This window comes from Eptesicus fuscus, chromosome 5 (assembly GCF_027574615.1).
Source record: "Eptesicus fuscus isolate TK198812 chromosome 5, DD_ASM_mEF_20220401, whole genome shotgun sequence".
NCBI classification, from domain to species: domain Eukaryota; kingdom Metazoa; phylum Chordata; class Mammalia; order Chiroptera; family Vespertilionidae; genus Eptesicus; species Eptesicus fuscus.
Genome location: NC_072477.1, coordinates 5,994,739 through 6,020,622, shown reverse-complemented (window position 1 = coordinate 6,020,622; position 25,884 = coordinate 5,994,739). Strand labels below are relative to the sequence as shown.

Genomic DNA, 25,884 nt, shown 5'->3' with positions numbered 1-25,884 from the left:
AGAGAATGGCACCTACCTTATAAGGTTAAGACAAGATAACACACTAATGCCAACCATTCTGTCTGGAATAGAGGAGTGTGCAGAAACTCCTTCGGTCCACTTTTCCCTCCCTCCTGGGTTTAAGGAGACAGTAGGTACTATGCTTAATGTTTTTTAAAGAATGTAGTAAGCAAGTAAAGAACATAAAAAATCTTCAGTTAGGTTACACTTTAAGTCTTTTTGGCCATTCTAAGTGTGTGAAATGTGACACCAGATTGGTGGGAATCTGTGCATTACTAGCAGTCAGTGGTCCCCTTCATATATAAAGCAGCTTATTTTAGAATTCAGTCCTAAGTAAAGCTTGATTTTCCTTATAATATTTTCCCATCTTGGAATCAGATAACAGTAGGAAGATTTCCTTTTGTACCTTGATTGCCAGGAAGCTCATTAGGGTTGACCCTAATGCTTCCTTATTTCTATTTTTTACTTCCTTATTTTGTTGTTGTTAATCCTCACCCAAGAATATTTTTTCCATTGCTTTTTTAGAGAGAGTGGAAGGGAGGGAGAGAGAAGAACATCAATGAGACCGGTTGCCTCCTACATGTGCACCGCCCTTGACCTGGAATTGAACCCAAGATCCTTTGGTGCGTAGGGTGGTGCTCTAACCACTGAGCAACTGACCAAGATGGACCCTAATGCTTCCTTTCTTCTAAGCCTGAGTTTCTATTTTTACCAATTCTCACAATTATTTACCTATTTATTTACTTATTTATGGGTTAATTCGAATTTATTTCTCCCCACCTTCCATTTTAGGGCATTAACTTTGGTCTGACCATTCTAGGTGACTTTTAGCAAAAATGACATTCCTTATTCACCACTACCACCTCTTTCACTTAAATGGGACAGAGACTCATGCTAAGAAATAGGCAAAAGTGAGCCATAGGCTATTTCCACCTTTCCCCACTAATGAAGACCTTAATTAAGGATAGTATCACTTACTGAGTACCTGGTACCTGTTTTATGCCAGCAACTATCACATTCCTTAATTCAAGCAAAAACCTTTAAGGTATTAACCCCATGTTTTTTTGGTTGAAGAAATCAAGCCCCAGAAACACCAAGTAATGTACCTAAAGCACAGCGAGTCACAGATCTAGGATTGATTCTGAAGTCCATGCCTTTTCTAAAAAGGGAAGGTTTTTCCACCCCTCCCCATCCTCAACACTTCTTTCCCACCTCTGTTGTAATAGAGAAGTGTGGCATTTGGGTCTATAGGCTAGGATTCTGCCTTGTGGACTCAGCTAGTTACTGGTCTTAGGCTCTACAGCAGCGGTTCTCAACCTGTGGGTCGAGACTCACAGGTTGAGAACCGCTAGCAGGGTCGCCTAAGACCATCGGAAAACACAGATATTTACATCACGATTCATAACAGTAGCAAAATTACAGTTATGAAGTAGCAATGAAAACAATTTTATGGTTGGGGGTCACCACAACATGAGGAACTGTATTAAAGGGTCGCAGCATTAGAAAGGTTGAGAACCACTGCCTGAGTCTAGAGCAATAGTTCCCAATGTGGGGTGGGGGGGCAATTTGATTTTGAAGGGGGCAATACGAGAATGAGTTATGAACAGTGAATTTTTTTGCATTTCTTATGGTTCTAAGGGCCTCATATACAATATATATTGTGACATACTTATGCATTTGAGTTCTCTATTATATGTTCTGAAACTTTGCTACTTTTCATATCACTTCATATCATTTTAACAATTTCTTAGTGATTTCTTCCTCGGTACTTCAACTGTCCTTTCGTTCTTTTATTTTTCTCTTTCATGGATGCCATGTTCATTGGAAGCTTGTTTAGACCAAGTTAATGGCCTTTTAGGTTTCCTCCACGTGAATAGAAGTTCACTTTTTGAATAATAAGAATTATATGTCATGGGGAGTGGGGGTGGGGGACACAGCAGGATTTTAGAGATGCTTAAGTGGGGCATGATCAAAAAAAGGTTGGAAACCACTACTCTAGAAAAAGTAGACAAGAAAATTAAAAGAAAAAGCGCAAGACGTTTGCAGACAGTGCTACAAAGAAAATAAAACAACAGTTATGAGATAGAGTGACAGAGTGTGTGTGCGCTAACTTGAATGAGCAGAGAAGGCCTCGTAGAGCTGAGACTTGAAAAACAAGGTTGCACTAAGAATGGGAGCACCGGCTCCGAGCACTGGAAGCAGAGCAAGTGCTAAAAAACAAATTTAAGGAACTGAAAGAAGGCAGGAAGGCTCGAGCATAATGGGAGTAGAGGGAGGAGCGGGAAGGAAGCAGGGGCCAATCATGTGTGGCCCTGCAGGTTATGCTAAGGTGTTTGGATTTTCCTGACAATAATGGGATGTCTGTGGGTGTGGGTGTGTTAAAACATACAAAATATAAAGTTTACCATTTTAACCATTTCTAAGTCTATAGCTCAGTGGCATTAAGCATATTCATTGTTGTGAGGGGTTTTTAAGCCAGGGACTGAAGTCAACTGATTTCCAAGTCTTAGAAAATTCAGAAAAGAATAGATTGTGTGTGTGTGTGTGTGTGTGTGTGTGTGAAATCCAGAGGTCTGTATTTAGTCCTTATTAAAAATCTATAAAAACTTATTTAATATAGAAACCATATGTATTTATACAAGAAAAGAAAGCCCATCACAACCAGTTAGATTGTTTTAATATTTAGTCATATCTGAAACTACTGTGTAAGACTAACTGAATGATTATTAAGCATTTTACTCAAGAGAGTTCCTAATATTCAACAATTAAAGAGCTATGCTTTAAGAAATGGAATATATAGTTTCCTACTGTCACAGAGGAATGCGGAAAGGAGAATTCCTTGGTATAAAGGAACTAAAAATGCTTTTAGGGATACCCCTACTTCAAACAAGTCATTTTACAAAGATCCCAAGGTCAGAAGTTAAGATTTTACAAGGTCAGATACTTTGGGTCAGTGCCCTCTAAAGAGGAAATCTGATGGTTTACTAATATGATTCCCAAAACCACTGGGCTGCTGTTATTGGTATTGAACCACTAAATTAAGTAGAATGGGACCTGCTAACACAATATAGCATTAGAAAATGGTTCCTTTCCAGTACTGAAATTAAAGCCCACCATACCTATAGGAAGGTACAAATTTATACAACGAAGGTAATTAACTTCTATGACCTCCCCACATCTTCCTAATGTTTTGCTAGCAATAGGGAAATGTGTTATTTCCAACATCCAAGTAAGACAGCAAATTTTAAATATACAAGGTTTAAGAGTTTATCCAATATTATAAAGTACAACTCACGAGTAAATTTCCAGATCCTAAAGTTATAAAAAGTTTTCACTTTTGCATACTCTTCCTATGGGAAGCAGTTAGAGCAGGATTTATAAAATGGTCACCTGGAAAGAACAGATCTGGAGGTAACAACAAAAAGCAGACCTTAAGAACTGTTCGTTCTAATATATATATATATATGTATATGTATATGTGTATATATATGTGTGTGTATACACACACACACACACACGTATATATGTGTATGTATATATATATGTTTTTTGGCTAATAACCTGTTATGGGCCCTAAATTTCGCCGCCTTAAAACAGACCTAACTAAGCAGACTTAGTACATACCCGCGCAGGAGTCTGGCATACTTTCAAAATATTATTTTATTTATTCTCTTCCAAAAGCCTAAAATGCTATGAGGTAGGTCAGGAGTTCTGACCTTTTCCTGATATAGATTCTTCTTTCCCCACTAGGGAAAGTCTGCTGTGGAAGGTGGGAGGGAGAAGAAAAGGTCAATAATGTGGACTGGAGAGTCTAACAGTGGAGGCTTTATCAGTAAACCAGGCTTCCAGAGCTACCAGGTCAGGAATCAGGATCCCACGTAGCTGTTAACGTCATTACTTTGGAGAGGACTTCTTTGGCTTTGCTCCATGGAAATTTATGTTTATAGCATTCCTACTTAGTGATAAATAGCACGGTCAAAAAGGAGAACTTGAAAATCTACAGAAGAGTGGCAAATGTTCACAACTAGTAACTGTTGGCATATCTGAATTTTTTGAATATATAACATTAAAAAACTTTTTAAAAATAATTTTTATTTCAGAGAGGAAGGGACAGGGAGAAAGAAACATCAGTGATGAGAGAGAACCATTGATCAGCTACCCCCTTCATGCCCCACACTGGGGATTGAACAGTGACCTCCTGGTTCATGGGTTTGATGCTCAACCACTGAGCCATGCCAGCCAGGAAACACTGAAAAAATGTTAAGACATTTCGATTTTCTTTCAATTTACTAATTCTAGTATCAAAAGTTTTCTGGTCTTAGATGTTTTGCTCAATCCACCACCAAGCACTTCTGCATGTGGTCTAACAAGATAATTAAAACATCAACAGCCTTGAGTGAAGGCCACAATTTTTAACTACCTGAAACATCAAGATTTTAAAGCCTTCTTAGGTCTCTCTCAAAACTAAATGTTTTAAATACTCAGCTTTTATCATTAGCCTCCCTACTCCACCTAATGCTCTAGAGTTAAGTGGTTTAGTTTACAATAAGCTCCGTAAAATAGTATGTCGCTCCTACACAGTAGTGATGAATAATATTGTGCCCCTAATCCAGCAATATTGAAATAGTCATTAATTATATGCCAGGGGGAAAAAAGAAAACATGGGCCTTGAAGTAATGAATTAAGAATAATGAAAACAGCTCTAGCTGGTTTGGCTCAGTGGATAGAGCATCCGCCTTCGGACTGAAGAGTCCCAGTGCAATTCCAGTCAAGGGCACATGCCAGGGTTGCGGGATCTATCCCCAGTAGGGGGCGTGCAGGAGGCGGCGATCAATGATTCTCTCTTATCACTGATGTGTTTCTCTCTCTCTCTCCCCCCCGCCCCCCCCTTCCTCTCTGAAATAAAAAATAAATAATGAAAACAGTTGAACTGTGATTAAATAGTGAATGTGTTCAGCCTTACCTGGGCCTTAACCTTCTCATGTGAAAAATAAGGTCCTGTTAATCCATACAATGGAGCACTATTCAGCCATAAAAAGGAAGTACATCCACAACATGGGCGAACCTTAAAAACAGACTAAGCCAGACACAAAAGGCCACATACTATACAATTCCAATTAAATGAAATGTCCAGAACAGGCAAATCCAGAGAAACAGAAAGTAGATTAGTGGTTGCCAGGGGCTGGGGAGAGAAGGAAATGGGAGTGACTGCTAACAGGTATGGTGTTTCTCTTTGGGATGACAAAAATGTTCTGGAATTAGATAGTGGTCATGGTTGTACAACCTGGTGAATATGTACTAGAAATTACTGAACTGTGCACATGTGAATTATATCAATTAAAAAAGGAAAAAGCAGATGTCTAAGGACTTTATAACTTTCAGATCTAAAACTATCCTATTGCTACTGCTGTCCAATTCAAAGGCACCAACCATAGGTACCACTGTTACTCTGGTGGGAAATCAAAGAAGATGGCATATTAGCAAAAGAAACCGATAAAAACCAAATATTTGGTTTCCACAAACATGCTGGGGCCCCGTTCAGCCTTTTTTTTTTTTTTTTTTTAAACCAAGAGGCACTAATAAGTAACTAGAGTCCTGAGAATATGACCCTATGTATACAGTTACTTTTATTAAGAACTTCAGATAACTAAGCTTGGTGTTAGACAAACTGTCACCTCACAGAACTCATTCCAACCTAAAAGAATGTTTTAGTGAAACTCTAAGTGTAGTTGAAACTTTCGAGACTAAGATCAAATGAGAGCGAGCAAGTATGTGAAGCAGTGAGTACATTGTCTGCCTACACACACACACACACACACACACACACACACACAGAGCTTAACAATTAACCTGCTTTGATTTCTTTAATAGATCTTTATTGATTTCAGAGAGGAAGTGAGTGGGAAAGATAGAAACATCAATGATGAGAGAATCATTGATCGGCTACCTCCTACATGCCCCAGTGGGGATTGAGCCACAACCCAGGCATGTGCACTGACCAGGAATCCGACCGTGACCTGCAGGTTCATTGGTGGACACACTCAACCACTGAGCCATGCCCGCAGGGCTGATTTCTTCACCTCTTAGCAATTAGCTCATTTCAGGTCTGAAGATGAAACTACAGTGTATGCAGAATTTTAACTTGGGACATGTATAGTTAATTACCAACTATTTACCTTCTCTTTGGCAATAATTCCAAACCACAAGAAGAGGGCTAGTTTACCAAAAAACATGTCTTAGGAATAGGCCATATTATGTTATTGCCATCAAATATTTACCACATTTATGCACAGAAGACTCTGTAACACCAGACATTCTTTAAAAAAAGGGGGTTGGGGGGAGACAATTACCCCATACTGTGCAACCAGGTAAGCAGCCACTTGCACAGGGATAGTAATGACTTTTAAACTAGACTTAAGTGTAAATTAACTCCCATTAGTCAAGCCCTAAGACTTTCCCACCTGACTGATTTGATATATACCACTTCATCAAGTAAAGCCTCATTATCAAATTTTCATGGTATTGAAAATAGGTTAGCAATTTAGTAAGATCAAATGCAGAATCTGTAAAAATTCCCTGGTTTTCTAAGTTACCATAAAACCAACATGACCATACCATAAGAAAAAGTAAATTTAATGTTACGTGGTTAACATATCTACCTAAATATCGAATTCAAAGAAATCCTCCATTCAGCCAACTCAACATAACCAACACTTTTTCTCCCTCCCTTATTCCATGCCTATTAGTGCAAAAACATGGCTTTTAGTTCCAATATACTCAGTGGACAATCAGTAGGTCCTAAAATAGAGAGATTTCTAACATAGAGCTCCTGCTAAACTAAAGGCCCTCTGAAATGCAGAGCAGCGCCTGTTAGCACTTGCTATTGAGATTTTGGCAGCAGCTCTGATCCCCTTTGCTTAGTTGAGTCACAGGTCCATCCAAACAGCTTTAGTTATTAGTTATCTCAACTTGGGGCTTTCAGTAGATACAACCAGACCAGCTTTTCAGTCCAGACTTTTCACCTTCTATTTAAATCATTCCTCTAAATTTTAAAAATCCTTTAATACTCAAAAGGTCACATTTTGAGACTCCATGCAATTTTGAGAATTTATGAAATAGCATTAAAGTAACTTAGTACTAAACTTAAACCATCACAGGTACTAGGTTAGCTACGGCAGGATTATTCTCAGCCTACTTAATATCCCAGCAATTTAACTTGTTAGATTCATAAATAAGATACAGACATAAAAAACCTTTTGAAAACTATAAATACCCTATATAAGAGATTTACACATGCCTGAGATATTTTTCTGGCCTTCGTTCAAAGCAGTATTAAAATAGTAAAAAGACGCTTTTCTAGAGTACTTTTCACGGGAAAAATAAGGTAGTTTTCTACCAAATAGAAAGCATGCAGAGACTGACAGTACTCGATTTTATTTAGTGGAATAGCCAACCAACTTATTTGCAAAGAGACATACTTTAAAAAACTTCCGGAAACGTCAAGAGCTAACAATTATCTACAAACATTCGTGGCCCCTGTCCACGACGTGCTGCGGAGCGCGGTCCAGGCCGGGCCGCGACACGGTGACAGGCCTGCCGACGCCAAGCCCGCAGACGCCAGCCCGACGTGCCGCCCAAGTCCCGCCCCGCGAAGACGAACGCGGCCGCGGGCGGGGCCCGGCCTGCGCGGTGCGTGGGAGCAAAGGGCCCGGGCACTCCCGCCCCCTTCGGAAGGCGCCTCCCGGGAGCAGTGGAGGGTCCGGGGAAGGGGGCGGGGGCGGCGTGAGGGTGAGCGACGCCCTCTACAGGAAGGCGGGGAAGAGGCGGCGGCGGGACGCTCTGCCGGGCCGGGCGCGAGATCCGTACGCCCCACCAACGCCCTCTTCGCGCCCCGAGCCGCGGGCCTCGCGGGGAGCCGGGCGGGCGGGGGCCAAGGACAACGAGCCGACGGGCCGTCCGTTGGCCCGAGCGCGCCCCGCCCCGCCCCGCCCGCGCCGCGGGGCCGCCCAGTCCAGGGAAACTACGCCATTGCGGCCTAGCGGGCGGCGCCGCTCCTCCGCCGCCATCTTTTCGGGCCACGGCCGCCGCCCGCCGCCCCCGCCGCGGCCCGCCCGCCATCTTTTGGGGCCGCCATACTTGCCCTGCGAAGAAGATGGCGGCGCCCATCACACACATAAAACATGGCTTCCCTTCAAAACAAAAACATCCCGGGGGCCGGCGCGGGCCGGCGCGCGCGGTCGCTCACCTGAGGACCACATGGTGACCGAGAACTCGCCCTCCAGGGTCTTGATCTGCACCTGCTTCTGCTCCCACTTCTTGTTGCCCGCGTCCGCGCCGCCCGCCGTCCCGGCTCCGCCGCCGAGGTAGCCCTTCTTGCCGCTCTTCTTGCCGCCGCCCTTCTTGACGCGGCCGCCGCCCGACGACGAGCCACCGCCGCTTTTGCCGGCCGCCGCCACGGTGACCAGCGTCTGCTCGATGTAGTCGTCGTCGCCGCCGGCCGGCGCGGGCACCGGGATGAGGATCTGGTCCTCGAAGCCGTCCTCGGCGCGCAGCCCGTCGGAGTCGTCGCCGCCCACCACCTCCTCGCGCGTCTGCACCAGGATCACCTCCTGGTGGTGGTGCACCTGGGTCGGGTCGTCGGTGACCAGAGGCTGCAGCGCGATCATGGGCGGGTGGTGGTGGTGGTGGTGGTGGTGGTGATGATGGCCCATGTGCCCGTGGCCGCCCCCGCCGCCGTGGTCTCCGCCGCCGCCGTCCTCGTCGTCGTCGTCCTCCTCCTCCTCGCCCACCACGGTAGTCTCGATGGTCTCCACCGGGATAGTCTCCACCTCGATCTCGTGTAGCTCCACGATCTCGGCCGGCATCTCCGAGCCGTCCGCGGCGATGTAGAGGGTGTCGCCCGAGGCCATGGCTGAGGGCTCCTCCGCCACGGCCGCGGCGGCCTCGGCTCCGAGGCTGCGGGCGAGGAGGCGGCCGGCCGTGGGGAAGGAAGGCAGAGGGAGGAAGGCGGCGGGCGGGCGGGGGGAGAGGGGGCGGGCGGCAGGGGGAAGGGGCGGGCGCGGCGGCGGCGGCGGCGGGCTTCCCCGCCTCCTCGCCTCGGTGCGCCCCGCGCTCGCTCGGCCGCTGCTCACCCCGGCGCCCCGCCTCACCGCGCCTCGGCCTCCTGCTCTGGCCGCGCCTCCTCCCGCCCTCCGGGCCGGCGCTCCGCTTCCCCCTTCCTCCTGCACCTCCGCCTCCTTCCACACAAATACCAACTCCTCACCCCGAGCCCAGATCTGGCCGTCGCCGCCGCCGCCGCCACACTGCGCTCGAGCTCGCCTCGCGAGACTTCCGCGCTGTCCCGGCCCACCCCGCCTCGCTCCTACTCGCCAGCTTGCCCTCTCGCTCCTCCTCCTCTGCCAATCGGTCAGCCGTTCGCCACCGAGGCCCCGCCCACTCTCCCAGGCTCCTCCCGGATTGGGGCAGGCGGGACGGCCCCCGCGCGCGCTGGCTGGCCCGCGGCGCGTGATGTCACTGCGCCGTCGCCGCTAGTCGCGCGACTCCCGCCCTCCGCGGTGCAACAGCGGCAAAACCCGTCGCCCCAGGCCCGGGCCGCACTCAGGATCCGGGCGTCGCCGCGGCAGCCGCTACCTCGGGAGATGGTGAGCGGTGCGCGCGGCCCGGGGCACCGCGGGGGAGGGCCGGCCGGCCGAGCGCGGGGATCGGAACCGGGGGACCGCGTGGGGGAGCGGGCGGCGCGCGCGAGTCAGCCCCGGTGCCCCAATAAAGTCTGTTTTGACGAGAAACGCCTGAGCCTCCTTTTTCTCGCGGGACGGCGTTTGCTCTTGGCGACTGTCTTCGGGCAGGCGATGACGGCTGCGACAAATGTGGGCGGACCACAGAGGAAAATGAAAATGTCCGCGGTCTGCCGCGCTCCCGCATTGCCCCGCTGGGCCCGTGGCGGAGCGCAGATTGGCCGCGCGGAGCGGGCAGGTGGAAGTGGCGCGCGGAGCCCCCAGGTCCACCGTTGGGACGGCGTCCGTTATCCTTTTATGACCCGCGGAAACCTGGGACGGAGCCGTTGGTGCCTGCTTCCCGATAGATCTTAGAACTGGGGTCCCGGCCGCTCGCCGTGTAGCTCGGCTCTACAGTTTCCTTCGGAGCTTCCCTTTCTTCGCTCTCCAGCCAATCATGGCTTCCCTTGACCTCAGTCTTCACCTATTTCTCACATTCATAGAGGATGCTCCTTACGCCCACCAGGCTTTGCATTGGTCTCTTCTTTTAAAATAACACGATTTTTCCTGCCCTGTTCTTCATTATACCTGCCACAGAGCCTAAGTTTTTCCTGGCACGAATTAGCGGGGCAAGTTGAACCTTCCTGAATAGCTAGCTCTATTACAGCGAAGTGGTTTTGCCCGTTTACTCTGTTGGCCTGGTTTAAAGCAATAGAAATAAAGGTGTGCTGATTTTTTAAGAAAGCCATGAAAAACTGAAAACTTGGGAAGGTGTGTCTTTGCTGTACGCGTTTGGCCCATGTGAATTTCTTGAACGTGTATGTTCTCCCATGTTTACTCTTGTCTTTTGGATAGTGTTCTTGCAGTTGAAGCCCCTGATCATATGAACTGCAATACATTAATCTTAGACTCAACTTGTTAAAACAAGTTGGTGTCTTTATGGGACCATATTAGGGAAATGTTTGCATTTTGATTAAGTGATTTGATCAGTCTTAATTTAATTCCTATTTCTAAATGGCATTGGACTTGAATTTTGAGAATAATACTGTAAAGGAGTGAAAAATTAGATCATTTTGAATCTGAGATTTAAAACCTGAGTAATTCCCCTCGGAATGCTGCACCCACACATTTTGGCAAATCTGTTGAAATACGTCCTTTATAGCTTGGTAGCTTGTAAATTCTGCAGAAATATTTCACATATGAAAACCAGTTGTGGGAGAATTTTTGTGGCTTAATTTCCCCATCTCTAGTAATTGATGGGAAAATGTCTTTGCAAGTTGTTGATACTTTCCCTGAAGAGAAGAGAAAAGGGGAAAGTACCCAATTAGGTAGCTTAGCTTCTGAGTCACAGATCTGTAGACCCCAGGCAAGTGTGGAGAAGGCTGAACAGGGTTTTTCAAATTGTCAGGAAGGTGGTAGGTGTGAGATGCCCCTAAATGCTATCCTAGCACCTGCTCATGAATAGTTTTTTTAACTTGCACTGGAGCAGGTGACCTGTCAGACTGGCCTCCAGTTTTCTGTGGTGAGAGATGTTCTTGTCTTCCGCTCTTTAGCTGTGAAGTATCTTTTGGCTTGACCTGCAGAGACACTGCCCTGAATCAGCTCTAGCCTGCTTACACTTGCTGCTAAAAGTGAAAATCAATTTAAAAGATCAGGTTAAATTGCAATTTCAGAGCCATGAAGCTTTAAATGTAGGATAATCTCATTTTTATTATGCTCTGTTTGAGCAGAATGAATTGGACCAATGAGCATTTACTCAACTTCTGGAGTCCCGTTCCCCCCCCCCCCCCCCCCCCCCCCCCCCCGCCAAGACAGATGATTTAACATCACTTAATCTGGTAGTTCTCTTACACCACCAGTGTTTTTACCCTCTCCACTTCCAAAGGCCATGGCTATGTCTGTCTACAGCTCAATGCTTTGCACATGGAGTTATTGTTTGCTTCTTGTTTCATCAAAAAAAGAAGTAGAAAGCACTGACAGAGGAGTTCTGAGGGATAGTGCTTGACCTTCCCACCTTCTCAAAAGCTCCAGCTTTGGCCCTGGCAGGTGTACAGTGGTTAGAGCATCAGCCCATGCACAGAAGGGTCTCAGATTCAATTCCCAGGCACATGCCTGCTTTGCAGATTGATTCCCAGCCCCATCACAGCATGTGTGGGAGGCAGCCAATCAGTGTGTCACTCTCACATTGACATTTCTCTCCCTCTCTCTCTGCCTTCTTTTTCCTCTCCCTCCCTTGTTTTTTCCCTCCTTTTTACTCTCTCTAAAAATCAATGGAAAAAAATATCCTCAGGTGAAGATTAACAAAAAATAAATAGCCCAGCCAGCATGGCTCAGTGGTTGAGCGTGGGCCAATGAACCAGGATGTCACTGTCCCAGTCCCAGTCAGGGCACATGCCCAGGTAGCTCAATCCCCAGTAGGGGGAATGCCTCTCATCATTAATGTTTCTGTCTCCCTCTCCCTCTCTGAAATCAACAAAAATATATTAAAAATAAATAAATAAATCCTATCCTTCCTATATAATAACAGGCTAATATGCAAATAGACCGAACAGCGGAACAACTGAACAACTGTTTGCTATCATGTGCGCCGACCACCAGGGGGCATGCTTGGAAGATGGCAGGTGTCGGCAGCAGGCAGCAGAGCGCGGAACGTGGCAGGCGTCGGCCACGGTGGGATGGTGGAGCAAGTGAGTGGGGGTGCCAGACCAAGGTGGGACGCTGGTCACTGTCATCGGGGCGAGTCTCTGGTGGTTACTGAAAATTATTTGCTCCCGTGCGCCACGGTCCCGCCCGGCGCTTGCACCTGATGCTGGTGCCAGCCTCGCTCACACCCGCTGCTGGTGCCCAGCGCCGGCCCCTATCGCCCCTCAGGGCTTCTCCACCTTCCCCTGCTCCTGAGGAGCAATTGGGGCTGGCAGCTGCCTCTTGCATCCGCTACCAGCGACAGCCCCGCTTGCACCTGCTGCCTGCTCTGGAGCTGCCGCTCGCACCCACTGCTGGCGCCTGGAGCCAGTCCCGATCACTCGGCGCCATCAGCAGGTGGGAACAGCGGCTGCTGGCCCCAATTGCCCCCGAGGGCTTCTCCACCTCCCCCTGCTCCTAGGGGCAATAGGGGCTGGTGCCAGCCCCAATTGCTCTACGCCATCAGCGGATGCAAGCGGGGCTGGCGCTGCCAGCATGTGGGAGTGGCAGCGGCAGGAGCAGGGCTGCTGGCTGACAGGGAACCGGGGGCCGAGGTGGGAGGGGCCGGACAGGGTTGCAGAGGATGGGCCGAGACCCACCCCTGTGCCCACCGCAGCCTCACAGCTCACAGTTCTTTCAAGGTGCACAAATTCGTGCACTGGCCCCCCCCCCCCCAGTCCTATGTAATAAAGATATAATATGCAAATGGATCAGCAGGAGGGTGGGGCAACGAGCTACAAGTGGGCGGCGGAGAGCTACAGGAGGGGGCAGGGCAGCAAGCTATGAGAGGGGGCGGGGCAGTGGGCAGAGAGCTACTGGCGCACAGATTCGTGCACAGAGCAACAACTATAATAATAAAAGCCTAATATGCTAAGTGTCTGACCATTCATTCCACAGTTCAACCAGTCGCTATGACGCACACTGACCACCAGGGGGAAGACGCTCTGACTGGTATGCTAGCTCACTGCTGGGGTCCGGTGGATCAGGACTGGGTGAGACAGGCCAGACACACCCTGGAGCTCTCCCACGGTCCCTCCCCGGCCCTGATTGTGCATTGGTGGGATCCCTCCACATGGTCTGCAACCTCACAATCTGGGACCCCCTGGGGGTATCAGAGAGCCGGTTTCGGCCCTATCCCTGCAGGCCAGGCCAAGGGACCCCACTGGTGCACGAATCTGTGCACTGGGCCTCTAGTAAATGAATAAAAGCTCCAACTTTGTACAAAGCTTCTAGTCTACTGTGGAGATTAATATCAACTACAGAAGAAAGTAGAACGTTAGAATCGTTAAGAGTTATATATATCTTTCTAGAATCTCTAAGAAGTCAAAGCTCACTAATGGTTGAGGAAATGTGAATGACTCTGGAGGAGAGTCCCAAACAAGATTAACCCCAAGAGGCCCACACCAAGACACTTCATAATGAAAATGCCAAAAGTTAACCTTTTGCACTCGGATGTCGAGTGTGACTCGACACGGTTAGCATCGGTAGCAGCTTGTATGTCGAATTGTATTGAATGTATCAATAATTTGAAATACAAAAAAATCCAAATAAGTTTGTATGAAAAGAAACTCCAGTTTTTTATTCTATTGCCGTGCTTTGTAAAATCTAGGGTATTTAAAAAATTAAATCCCAAGTAGAATAAAGGAATCGAGAAAAAAGCAAGCGAGTGCAAAGGGTTAAAGACAGAGATAATCTTAAAAACAGCAAGAGAAGCAGTTAGTTGCCTACAAGGGAACTCCCCATAAGACTGACAGCTAAAGTCTTCTTGACTTTAGCCCTAACTGGTTTGGCATGGAGGGGGGGTGTCCCCTCAGCCCAGCCTGCACTTCTCCAATCCAGGACCCTTGGGGACTGCCCGACTGCTGGTTTAGGCCCAATCCCACGGATAGGGCCTAAACCAGCAGTTGGACATCCCTCTCACAATCCGGGACCGCTGGTTCCTAACTGCTCACCTGCCTGCCTGCCTGATAGCCCCTAACTGCCCCCTTCCTGCCAGCCTGATCACCCCTAACTGCCTCTCCCCTCCCGCCAGCCTGGTTGCCCTCAACTGTCGTCCCCCCGCCCCCCTCCACCGGTCTGGTTGCCCCATGCAGCCTGCTGTTCAGTCGTTTGGTCATCCCTCACTAACCCCCCCCAATGGCTTTGTCACCCCACGACGCAGCCTGCTGTTCGGTCGTCCATCCCGTTATTTCGGTCGTGATGGCCCCTGGCTTTTTATATATTAGGATTGAATTTTCATCAAAAATAACTTCCCTTACCACAAACTAATTTAGCTGCCTATGAAATTGCCCTGCTCTGCATCAGTTACAGACTGTTTGACATGGGTGGGGCCAGTCTTCAAGGAAACCTGCCCAGAGAGGAGCTCATGGTCTCCCTACAAGGCAGTATTGGGGTTTGCAGCCAGTGCCAGCATTTCCTGCCCTTGCTAGGCTGCAAAGCCTCTGTTCTGCTTCAGATCCATGCTGAGTTTCCAATAGAATATTTAGAAAAGTTAGGATGAAAATTCATGTGTGTGCATCTAAATTGGTTGCCCCCAGTTTGGATTAGTACAAGTTAAATGAAAACTTACAGATGTGTGCAGTTTTCTTAGTCATTTAAACTATAATTATTTTTCCTAGTTGTGGGATCTATGAAATATGAGCTATTAAAGGAATAACTCTCCAAATCAATGCATATATTAGATATGGAGTTAAATTATGGTGAAATGACCTAACTGTACATGTCTATTAAGCCCACCTAAAGGTGTTAGTCAAAGTCTTTCTGGGGCTAAGTGGTTTATTACAGTAAGTGAATCTGGTTATTGCCCATAAGTATAAGGAAAGTTGAAATCTTTAATAATAGATGAACCTCAAAAAAGGGCTTCTGTCCTGAGTGGACATGTAGGGTAGGGCAGCTTGATTGTTCCACGTGCATACTCGACATTAAGACATTTCAGAAGCAGTTTTTTTTTGTTATTTGGGCAGCTGGTGATGGTTGGTCCTGGCACTCCTCCCCTCCGCCCCAAATAATAGTAATAGATGAGCCTCATTTTTCTCTATTGTTAGAATGCGCCTTCACAGCAGCTACATCAACTTATGTGTATGGCAGTTGCTCCTGCCACTGCCCTTCCAAACCAATGCAGCCTGCACACTCCAGCAGAAGGGGCAGACAATTCTCCTTCAACCCAATGTAACGCATCCCCACACCTGTTTCACAGCATACTTGCTGCACTGTAAGAAACAGGATGCCTTATTCGCGTGCTTGTGAGCGTGAGACAGGTCAGTGTGGTGGAATGGGGAGAGCTCTAGTGGACTGGGACTTAACCTTGTTCTCTGCGAGAGTGAGCGGAATAGGGGTTTTTTGTTTAGTTAAAGAGGACAGAACTAGGGGATTAGGTAAGCCCAGTGTTCCTGCCCCATTTGTGAGTACCTGCTCTTGCAGTGTGAGCAAGAGAAATCGCTGTGTTCATGAAGCCTGCAGTACGGAGGGGAGATAGGCTGTGGACAGACAGCTCACAAATACTTGTCTTGGTTCTTGTCCTAGGAAGAAGTAGAGAGGGCGGAGCCCAACCTCACCAGATAAAGGCCTGGAAGGGTTGAACAGGCCACACAGTGCCCAATGCAGCGCTTAGCTTTTTCTGTGTTAATTTCTATATGAAAAGGGAGTAGATAAAATAAGTCCGGTGGTAAAATTGTAAACATTCGGGACAAGCCAATAACACTCAGTACAGAAAGTGTATTTTTAGCCTTGGAAATTCATCGAATTAATTCACTGAAAACTGTTGTTGAGGATAGTTGAGGTTTCTCAGTACTTGTTTTCTAACATCATGTGCCACCTCCAACCCGCTTTTTATGAACCTTGCCTTGTTCAAAATTTCCACCGTGACTTGGGGATTAATCCTGGAGATTGTTTGGGAGTTTCAGGCTTTGGAAGGTAGGACAGCTGTGGAACTGATCAGTGGGAAGGACAGACATGAGTCCTCAAAACTTGACTTCGGGTCCTGGTCATGCCATTTATCATCCAGGTAATATCATCAAAGTCCTGGAACCTCTAAACTCTGCATTTTCTCCGCTAACCAATGGCCTGCGCACTGCCAGTGTCGGGTTATAGGAGGAAGCGGAGATGGTAAGGGGACTGCCCAACTTGGGCAGGAAAAGTTTATGCTCCCGGGACTGGTTCGGGTCCCTTCTCACGGTTCCTTTTCATTGCTGGGTGAACCAGCCCTGCCCACACACATCACTTCTGTGCTTATGCTTTGCCTCCACTGCCAGCTTTGACAGGGCCCAGTACTCACGGGGTATCTTAGAGCAAATGAGAACTCATTTGCCGACCAGACTTTTTGTCATCAGCATTAGGTTTTTAATCTCTCGGAGCTAGGTGGATTATTTTCTATTAAAAGTAGAATAAACAACTTGCTTTTCTGTTTTGTGTCAGAACGCAATTTCTCAACGTTGGAGCTCCTTTAGGGAGTGTGTCTATATCTGTGATCCAGGTGCTGCTGTCTTCCTGGTCACTTTCCCCCTGTGACACGGTGCTTTGGATGGGGAGGGTAAACCCAGGAAGAGTTGGCAAGGACGTTATCGTGGTGGGTCAACAGCTGCCACTCGGCAAAACAGCAGCCTAGAGATGCAGGACAGACCAGAACACCGTCAGCTCTTCTCGCCACGCTTCAGCAGAATTGTCACCAAACCGCCATGGCACTCTCCTGGCACAGTGCTTCCCTCTCTTACTTAGGTCATGGAGCGTTTTAAACTTGGGTTGAAAGGATGGGGTGGGGAGGAAGGACTTCATTATGTTGTAAGCTGTGCCATCCTATTTCTGCCTGAGCGATGGATTGGGAGTGACCATGTACTATTTTGCTTAAGTGGCATTGTCATTGTAAGAATGCAATCTTGGATTGCCTGAATCTTTCCCTTTTTTTCTTTTTCACTGAATGTATTGGGGTCATACTGGTTAACAAAATTATACAGGTTTCGGGCACAATTCCAGAACACATCACCTGTGCACTGTATTGTGTGTTTAGCACCCCAAGTTTCTGGTGACTTTCTGACCACGTCACCCAAAGGCAGTGCTTACTCTGACATGACTCAAGGCTAACGCCATCGCAGATGCCACCCTCTCTACCATCTCAGCTTCTCCCGTGTTCATTGAAGACTTGGCACTTTATCTACAACTTTCCTCCTGAACCTAAGCCATACCTGACCCTTGGTGGACTTGAGCCAGCACAGCCTCCTTATATGTTGGCCTTCTAACTTGTTACTCTCATTTCCACCTCTTCAGCTGCCATGTCCTTGTCATGCTTACGAACAACACCACATCTGGAATCTTAACTCCCAGTATCCCATCCTCTGACCCTCACACCTTCTCTCCCGTTACTGCTACATTTCAGCCTCAGGCCTTTCAATCCCTCTCTTTTCCAGACCAGAACACTGGTTGATCACAGCATCCTCAGCCGCCAGTACTACTTGTGTCTGATGAGATGTCACCAAACACCCACTTCTGAAACCCTGGGATCTACTGGAAACCCCACTGGTGTACATAGATTTTTGTCTTGCCTTCTTCATGGTCTCCAGCATCAACTGAGTGTATGTCACTTGAGAACCCTTCCTACTTGTCCTAAGTCAAACTCCCTGCACCATTTTGCTCAGCAAATGCTCTAAATGACTTTCCTCAAACTCCTTAAGAAATCTGCTTCTGTCCATTTCTCATCCCCCTGCAGTAGCCCAATGCCCTGGCCTCCTGCTTCATGGAAATTGGAGGGATCAGAGTTTATTTCCTCCTCCATCTGTGCTGTCTCCCTGCACATTAACAGACAAGCTCCCTCCACTCGCAGTGCTGCTCTATGCTGAGCCTGTGTCCACCTGTGCTCTTGTCTGCCTCGTCCCTCACGTACTTGCACACTCACTCATCTTCTCCCATGCGCCTGCCATTTTCCCTGGCTCTCTGCCTTTGCATTACGTCCTGCCCCTTAAGGCTCTCGTGACCCTGTTTCCCTCCAGCCATTGCCTTATCCCCTTCCATTCTGAGACCAGGTCTGTTGTAATGGTCTCTACTTTATCTGTTCATCCCAGGATCGTGTCTGCAGCAGTGTGCCAGACATTCTGTCCTCTACCTGGTCTTGTGCCCAAACAGGTGAAGACTCCTGACCTTGACTCATCCTCTCAACACTTGACATGGTCTGCCTCTCTGTCCCTGGGACTCCCACCACTCTCCTTTTTCTTCACTTCCCGTCTCTGACTTTTGCTTCTCTTGCAGCTCTGCTTCTGCCTGTCCTCCTGGGTCATCTGATCCACTCTTGTGGCTTAACAACCACCTGTGTGCTGACCGTGCTTAGTTTCTGTCTCTCTCTGGATTCTCCCAGAGCTCTAAGTCCATGCCCCACTGTTCCAGGTGGCCCTGCTCCTGTCCCACAGGCTCACTCACTGGGTCCACCGACCTTCCCTGCACCCTTCCTCCTTTCCGCTGGTGTCTCTCACCAGTTGACTCCTCTCACTCCCTAATCCTCACTGGTAGCCACCAAATCCTGATGTGTTTACCTCCTAAATATTTCTCAAGCGGACTTTGCTCCATTCCTGCTGCTCCTGCCCCATGCAGGCCCTGGCTCTCACCTAAACCTTTGCCAACCAGCTGCTCTACCCCCTGCAGTCTTCCTTCCCCAGGCACTCCTGAACTTTTCTAGCATGCAGGTGCAACACACCCTCCCGGATCAAACTGCAGGGGTTTCTGGGGGCCTTAAGGTCTTACCAGCTCCTCGGCAAGGCATTCCAAAACGTTCTGGCCTCCTTTTCTGTCCTGCTACCTCCACACATATCCGCCAGGATGTTCATACTTTTTTCCTCTGCCTAAAAGGTCCTTTTCCACCTCCTCAACTCTACTCCTCTTCCAAAACAGCTGAGACGACTCTAGGAAGCGTTCCCTGGACAGGTGTTTCCACAGCGCTCTGCCCCAACTGCAATTGTTCTTTTTTTTTTTTCTTTTTTTTTTTTACAGAGAAGAAGGGAGAGGGATAGAGAGTTAGAAACATTGATGAGAAAGAAACATCGATCAGCTCCCTGCTGCATGCCTCCTACTGGGGATGTGCCCACAACCAAGGTACATGCCCTTGACCGGAATCGAACCTGGGGACGCTTCAGTCCGCAGGCAGACGCTCTATCCACTGAGCCAAACCGGTTAGGGCTGCAATTGTTCTTATGTTATTACAAAAGTGGCTGTTAATGTGTCTGGTTTCCCACAAAACCACACCTTTGAGGGCAGGGAAGCAGGGCCAGACCAGGTAAAATATGGGTGGAAGCAATCAGCAGAAATACCTGGTGATGATACTGCCTGTGTCCTCTCCCCTACTGCTTGGAAAGTCAGGTCCAGGACCCTTAGCTGCATTAAGGAAACATGGCAGAGTAGAAAAAGGAGTTCTGAAAGCAGACAGGCCCGGATTTGAATATTTGTTCCATCAGTTATTAGCTAAGTGGTCTCACGTGAGTTTCTTAACCTGTCTGGGCCAGTTTCATCTGTACATTAGGACTATTACTGTTTAAGATGGTTGCAAAGTTTGAGTGAAATAATATATACAAAGCCCCTGACATGTAATAGGTGCTAAATAAATGTCTTTATCTGTTACTGCTATTCCTCTCTCACTCCTGCTCCATCCTGACATCCAGCCTCACAGAAGTTTCCTGTTCTTGCCCCTCGGTCTTCCTGCCTTGGCTCACACTCCCTTCATGAAGGAAGCTTCCTCACATCCACCAGCCGCTACTCGCTCAGATCTTCCCGTTAGAAAGAACCCCTTCCCCCGGCTCCTGTTCCCCCACAGCGTGTAGGAATCCTCACGATGCAGTCAGCTGTACTCATAGATGGTTCCTGGGTTGGAAGCTTCTGGAAGGTAGGGGTGTTTCTTTTTGCAGCTCTTTATGCTCAGGGCTGGGACACGTGGAGACTTAAATAAATGGTGGCTTACTCTGAGGGGGTGGCAGGCAGGGGAAGGCTTCTTCACTGGGCTGAAGAGTTGTGAGAGTCTGCATATCAGCTCACTTGTCCTTAAGATTTTGAGTGATGGGAATTTGCAAGCAAATCATCATATGTCTGGAAATTAGACACGATTCTAGAAAATTCACTTCAAACAGTGAAAAAGCACCCATCTTGGAATTAGTTTATAATGTGAAGAAAGAATATTGCCTGCCCCAGACTGCATGAAAGTGATGTGCATGTCTCATTATCTCTCAGAAGCATATTCAAAAGAAAGCCATTAAGTAGACTGAGCTCTGGAAAGATCACCTTATTTTGACCAGCTCAGATGAAGCTGACATAATCTGTCATCCAGCCCTCTCAAAGCAAACGCATTAAAAGTAAAATCCTGTTAGCACAGCTACCACAACAAAGAGAGTGCATGTAAAATGACCATCTCCTGTCGAAATAAATGCCTTATTGATTGATGTATTAATCCAGTGGGTAGCAGATGATGGGCATACGAGTAAACATCTATTTTATAATCAGACAAAAGGTAGTAGGCCCTGGCCGGGTAGCTCAGTTAGAGCATCGTACTGATGCACCAAGGTTATGGGTTTGATCTCCAGTCAGGGCACATACAAGAAGCAACCAATTAATTCATAAGTAAGTGAAACAACAAATCAATCAATAAAAATGTTTTTAAAAGTAAAAATATGGCCCTGGCCGATTTGGCTCAGTGGATAGAGTGTCAGCCTGTGGACTCAAGGGTCCCGGGTTTGATTCTGGTCAAGGCACATGCCCCAGTTTCGGGCTCAATCCCCAGTAGGGGGCAGCCAATCAATGATTCTCTCTTATCACTGATCTCTCCCTCTCCCTTCCTCTCTAAAATCAATAAAAACACATTAAAAAAAAAAGAATTAAAGACAAACTTACTGTTGAACTCTGAAGCTAGGAGGAGGCTGGCAGCCCACATCTGGTTCACCCAGAAGCGGATTGTTGCATCAGGACTGGGCGCTGGAGTTGGAGACCGCGTCCAGGTGCACGGTGTCTCTTGTATTGACAGTGCAGTGAACAGAGCTCTCCATTACGGGACGACGGGACGACGGCCAGGATCACCTCCCTCCTCACTGAGACCCACCTCCCTCCTCACTGAGACCCACTGTCGGTGGCTGCAGCTGCAGCGTCCTGTCCCCCTTCCTTCACGCCCCCTCCGCACCCAGCTCTCACCTCTTCCTCCCTTAGGCTCGATCATTTTTCCTTCACCATCCCCCACACCCTTCCTCCCTGCCCTGGGCCACTCGGAGCCTGCCTCCTTAATGTAGTCAGTGTATATGTTCACACTCATCCCATTGATCGGCCGTGGCTTTCTGAGTTATGGTGTGGAGCTTTTTTTTTTTTTCTCCCCCTAGAAAAATTCCAGCCCAAGTTATTTTTTCAGTCCATGGACTTGTATTGATTTTTCTCCCCGTGGATCAATGATCTACAGGAAAGCCCCACCGCCCTGTAAGTACAGGCGGGAAGGACTCCCAGAGCCTCCGCTGCGTGCGCAGAGCTGCTCCCTGGCCCTGGAGTCAGGTCTCTATAAAGTGACCCCCAGCCTCGGGCAGGGGAGAGCGGGGCTGGTGCCTTTCCTGAGCTGCTCCCCGCACTGCAGAGAACAAGGTGCAAACATTCCCAGACTCCCTGGTACCTGGGCTTCTGGGCGAAAATTGGGTTGCTTCAGTCTGATGCTCAATTTTGGAAGACTGAGGTCAAGTAGGTGAGAAAGGCTCACCTGTCTGAATTCAAATAATGGGCGTGGAGAAAGACGTATGGCAAGAAACGAGACTTTTAATAAGTCCTTGCAAGACTGGGTGTCTGTCCCAATGTATAGGCACACGTAGAGGAGTGATCACAGGCTATTTATCCCCTAGGGTACGAGAGTCCCTCCTCTGGTTCCTCATTGGCTGAGTACTATGGGGTTACTAGTTTCCTCATATGTTGCCTGGGTCTTATTGTCTCTTATTGGGTTATTTTTTAAAAATGGGCTGAGTCCTTTTCTAGTTGTCTCCACCTCCCCCCTGTCTAGTTGAGGCGGCCCAGGTGTTTCATCCTGGGCATGTCGGGGGTTTCCACCATGATGCTAGCTCACATACACGGTTCTTTGTTCTTATAGCCTCTTCCCTCCTCCCTACATTCCGTTTGCCCTGGGGAAATTCAGTAACCGGTTCCATTAAAAGTTGACTATGATGAAGATGGATCACAGAGGCCTATTTCCTACAGTAGGCTTTGGTGTTTCAGGTTATGGATGAAGAGAGGGCTCTGTAATAAATCTGAGCCCAGTGACGAAGTAGCCTCACAGGGTGGTCTGATCACAAATCCCTAGCTGGGCAGGTCATGGTGGATAGATAAGCCCCAGGCACAGAATTTTTTATTATCGGCCCCGCCCATTGTGTCTGTGCTTCTAGGTTAACACAGCTTTGCAAGGCCAGAGTGAACCTGTTTTTCAGGCCCCTCAAGGCATAATCATCCTCCAGAGGGCACATAATCTTTCTTGTTAACTACCCTGTAATCCACCCCGCCTCGCTTTCTCCCGGCTGTCTTAATTCTAAATGAAAAGAAACTGCATTGGAGACCTTGCTCGTGGCCTCTCAACAATTTGGCTCGAGCTCATAAAAATTTTCTACAGGTCTGAGCATTTCTTACGTCAACAAGGTGTATGTGATGTGTAAATTACAGCCTGAATTTAAAGTACCCAGTGGCAGAATCACCTCCCTCCTCACGGGAGGCCCACTGTCTACCCCATCCCTATGGCTCTGTTTTCTGGGTCCCAAGAGGCAGTTTGCAGCAGCAGTCACTCTGTGTTGGGTCCCTGGGTCACCATCGAGCTGCACACCCTTGCACGTAGCGGCCACCCGCCTGCGTCCCCATTCCTGGATCTCTGGCTCATTGTTTTCAGCCCATCCAGTGGTGTGGTAAGCTCCTAATTCCCTGTATTAGTCCTTGTCAGTTTAACATATCACCACTGCAAAGAGCCTGCTAAGGTCTGAATGTTTTCCCACCCAAAATTCACATGTGGAACCCTAAAGTCAATGTAAGAAAAGTTCAAACCTGTAGAGAATGTTTTATTTTTTTAAAATATATTTTTATTGATTTTTTACAGAGAGGAAGGGAGAGGGATAGAGAGGTAGAAACATTGATGAGAGAGAAACATCCATCAGCTGCCTCCTGCACACCTCCTACTGGGGATGTGCCTGCAACCCAGGTACAATGCCCTTGACCAGAATCGAACCTGGGACCCTTCAGTCCACAGGTCAATGCTCTGTCCACTGAGCCAAACCAGTTAGGGCACAAACCTGTAGAGAATTTTTATGAGTTTGAGCCAAATTGACAATTGCCAGGTATGAAAACCTCAAAGGATTGAGAAAATGCTCCAGAAAAATGGCAGTTTTGCATCTTATTTTATACATTACAATCAGAAGAGGAGGCGTACCAGGTTTACATGAAATCCTTTAGTGATAGCTTTGGGAGATGGGAGAAAGCAAAATGGGAAACCTCTGGGATTGGATTAAAAGTGAAATGAGAAAAAAACAAAAAAGTGAAATGATAGACACATCTTTTACATCGGTGGGTGCGGGATACTGTAGTTAATCAACAATTAACATGATGACAATACAATGAGGGGATCTATGCCTGTGTAGGTGAGGGCTCTGAAAAAAGGAAATTACTTGACATTCCTAAGGTAGTTAGCAAAGATAATAAGCTCAATTAAGGTAAAGATAGACTTTTGTTCGGGAAAGATACTGCCTTAGTACATGACTACTCGCTGAACTGCTTTTAGACACTTTTTTTATATACTTTTATTGATTTCAGAGAGGAAGGGAGAGGGAGAGATAGAAACATCAGTGGTGAGAGAGAATCATTGATTGGCTGCCTCCTGCACGCCCCACTAATTGGGCATAGAGCCAGCAACCCAAGCATGTGCCCTTGACAGGAATTGAACCCGCGGGACCTTGAGTCCGAAGGCTAATGACACTCTATCCACTGAGCCAAACTGGCTAGGGCAGGAAGTTTTTTTTTTTTTTTTTACATTTTTACTAGAGGCCTGGTGCACGAATTCGTGCACCAGTGTGGTCTCTAGGCCTGGCCTGTGGGATTGGATTGAAACCAGCTCTCCAACATCTCCCTAGGGGTCCTGGATTTCAAGAGGGTACAGGCCAGGCCGAGGGACCCCACCAGGGAACTATTGGAGCCAGGGAGGGACATGGGAGGTTGGCCAGCCAGGGAGTGACCACGGGAGGGCTCCAGGACGTGTCCAGCCCATCTTGCTCAGTCCTGATTGGCCAGACCCCAGCAGCAAGCTAACCTACTGGTCAGAGCTTCTGCCCCCTGGTGGTCAGTGCACATCATAGCAAGTGGTTGAACAGCCTTAGCATATCATTAGCATATTACACTTTGATTGGTTGAACAGATGACCAGACAACCAGACACTTAGCATATTAGGCCTTTATTATATAGGATTGATTTCAGAGAGGGAGAGAGAGATAGAAAGATCAACGATGAGAGAGAATCATTGATCAGCTGCCTCCTGCACACACCCACACCCCCCCCACTGGGGATCAAGCCTGCAACCCAGGGAATCAGTCATAGGTTGATGCTCTACCACTGACCCACGGTGGCTGGGCTAGAAGGTTTTCATTTCAGAGCATCCTATGTGGTTGCTTTAGGTCTCTGAGTTTGTAAGGCTGTCTTACAGGTCTCCTCTGAGCTCGTCAGGTTTAGTGTGTCACCCCTCTTGGTCCACACTAATCCCCAAAGATGTTCCGGTGCAGTGGTACGAGGTGTCAGGAGTGGAGCCTTTGGGGTGATTAGTCCTGAGGGCAGAGCCCTGGTGAATGGGATTGGCGCCTTTATTAGGCCCCACCGAGCCCCTCTGCCCTTTCTGTCATGTGAAGTCACAGAGAAGGGTCTTCTGTGACCGGGAGAGAGCTGTCACCAGAACCTGGCCATGCTGCACCCTGATCTCAGGCTTCCAGCCTCCAGAGCTGTGAGAAATAAAGGCCTATTTTTATAAGCAGCCCGTCTCTGGGGCTTCCTTATAGACAGACAGCAGCTGGAACGGACTAAGACAGAGCCTTCCCTAGCCCTGGACCCCTGCTCCCTCCCTACACGTCACAGTGTGTAGTTGGGTGGGGTTGGGTGCCTCGTTTCTCTGCCATTCATTCTTCTGCCATTCATTCCTCTGCCATTCGGCTGTGAGGTACTGGGTGCAGGCTCTGTGCATCGGCCTGGCCTCCCACTCAGGGCTTGTCCGCGCTCACTGAGTCACCTGAGGGGTCCAGCGCCACACCCGCCCACAGCAGCGCCTCTGGCTGCACTTGGCGGCCAGCAGCCACTCTCCCAGGCCGTGTGGGGAGGGGAGAGCTCCATCATCGGCACTGTCACTTCCTCCTGTAACTTCAGCCTGTAATTTACACATTGCTTATGCCCAGGTTGGCGGAAGCTGGCTGGGTCCCTGCCTGAGACCAAGTTTCTGGGAGGTTTCACAAGACCAGAATTCAGGAATTCTGCCAGGCCCTGGGTCCTGCCT

At 48.1% G+C, this 25,884-nt stretch overlaps 1 protein-coding gene and 1 non-coding gene across 5 annotated transcripts in view; one reads left to right on the top strand and one right to left on the bottom strand.

Moving 5' to 3' along the window:
* The window catches only part of YY1 (YY1 transcription factor), a 32,994-nt gene extending 23,974 nt beyond the window's left edge, over positions 1-9,020 (bottom strand). For 3 of the 4 annotated variants that reach the window (XM_028130046.2, XM_054715772.1, XM_054715771.1), the window contains exon 1: positions 8,246-8,927. In XM_028130046.2, coding sequence (XP_027985847.1) covers positions 8,246-8,909 — 664 coding nt within the window. In that variant the 5' untranslated portion in view covers positions 8,910-8,927. Of the gene's footprint in view, positions 1-8,245 lie in introns of all 4 variants that reach the window. The other variant, XM_008154773.3, reaches the window with a different exon arrangement.
* Positions 9,021-15,246: 6,226 nt separating this feature from the next.
* LOC114227532 (U11 spliceosomal RNA) lies at positions 15,247-15,385 on the top strand. The gene has a single exon (XR_003613579.2). It is a non-coding gene; the product is annotated as a U11 spliceosomal RNA (small nuclear RNA).
* Positions 15,386-25,884: the final 10,499 nt, after the last annotated feature.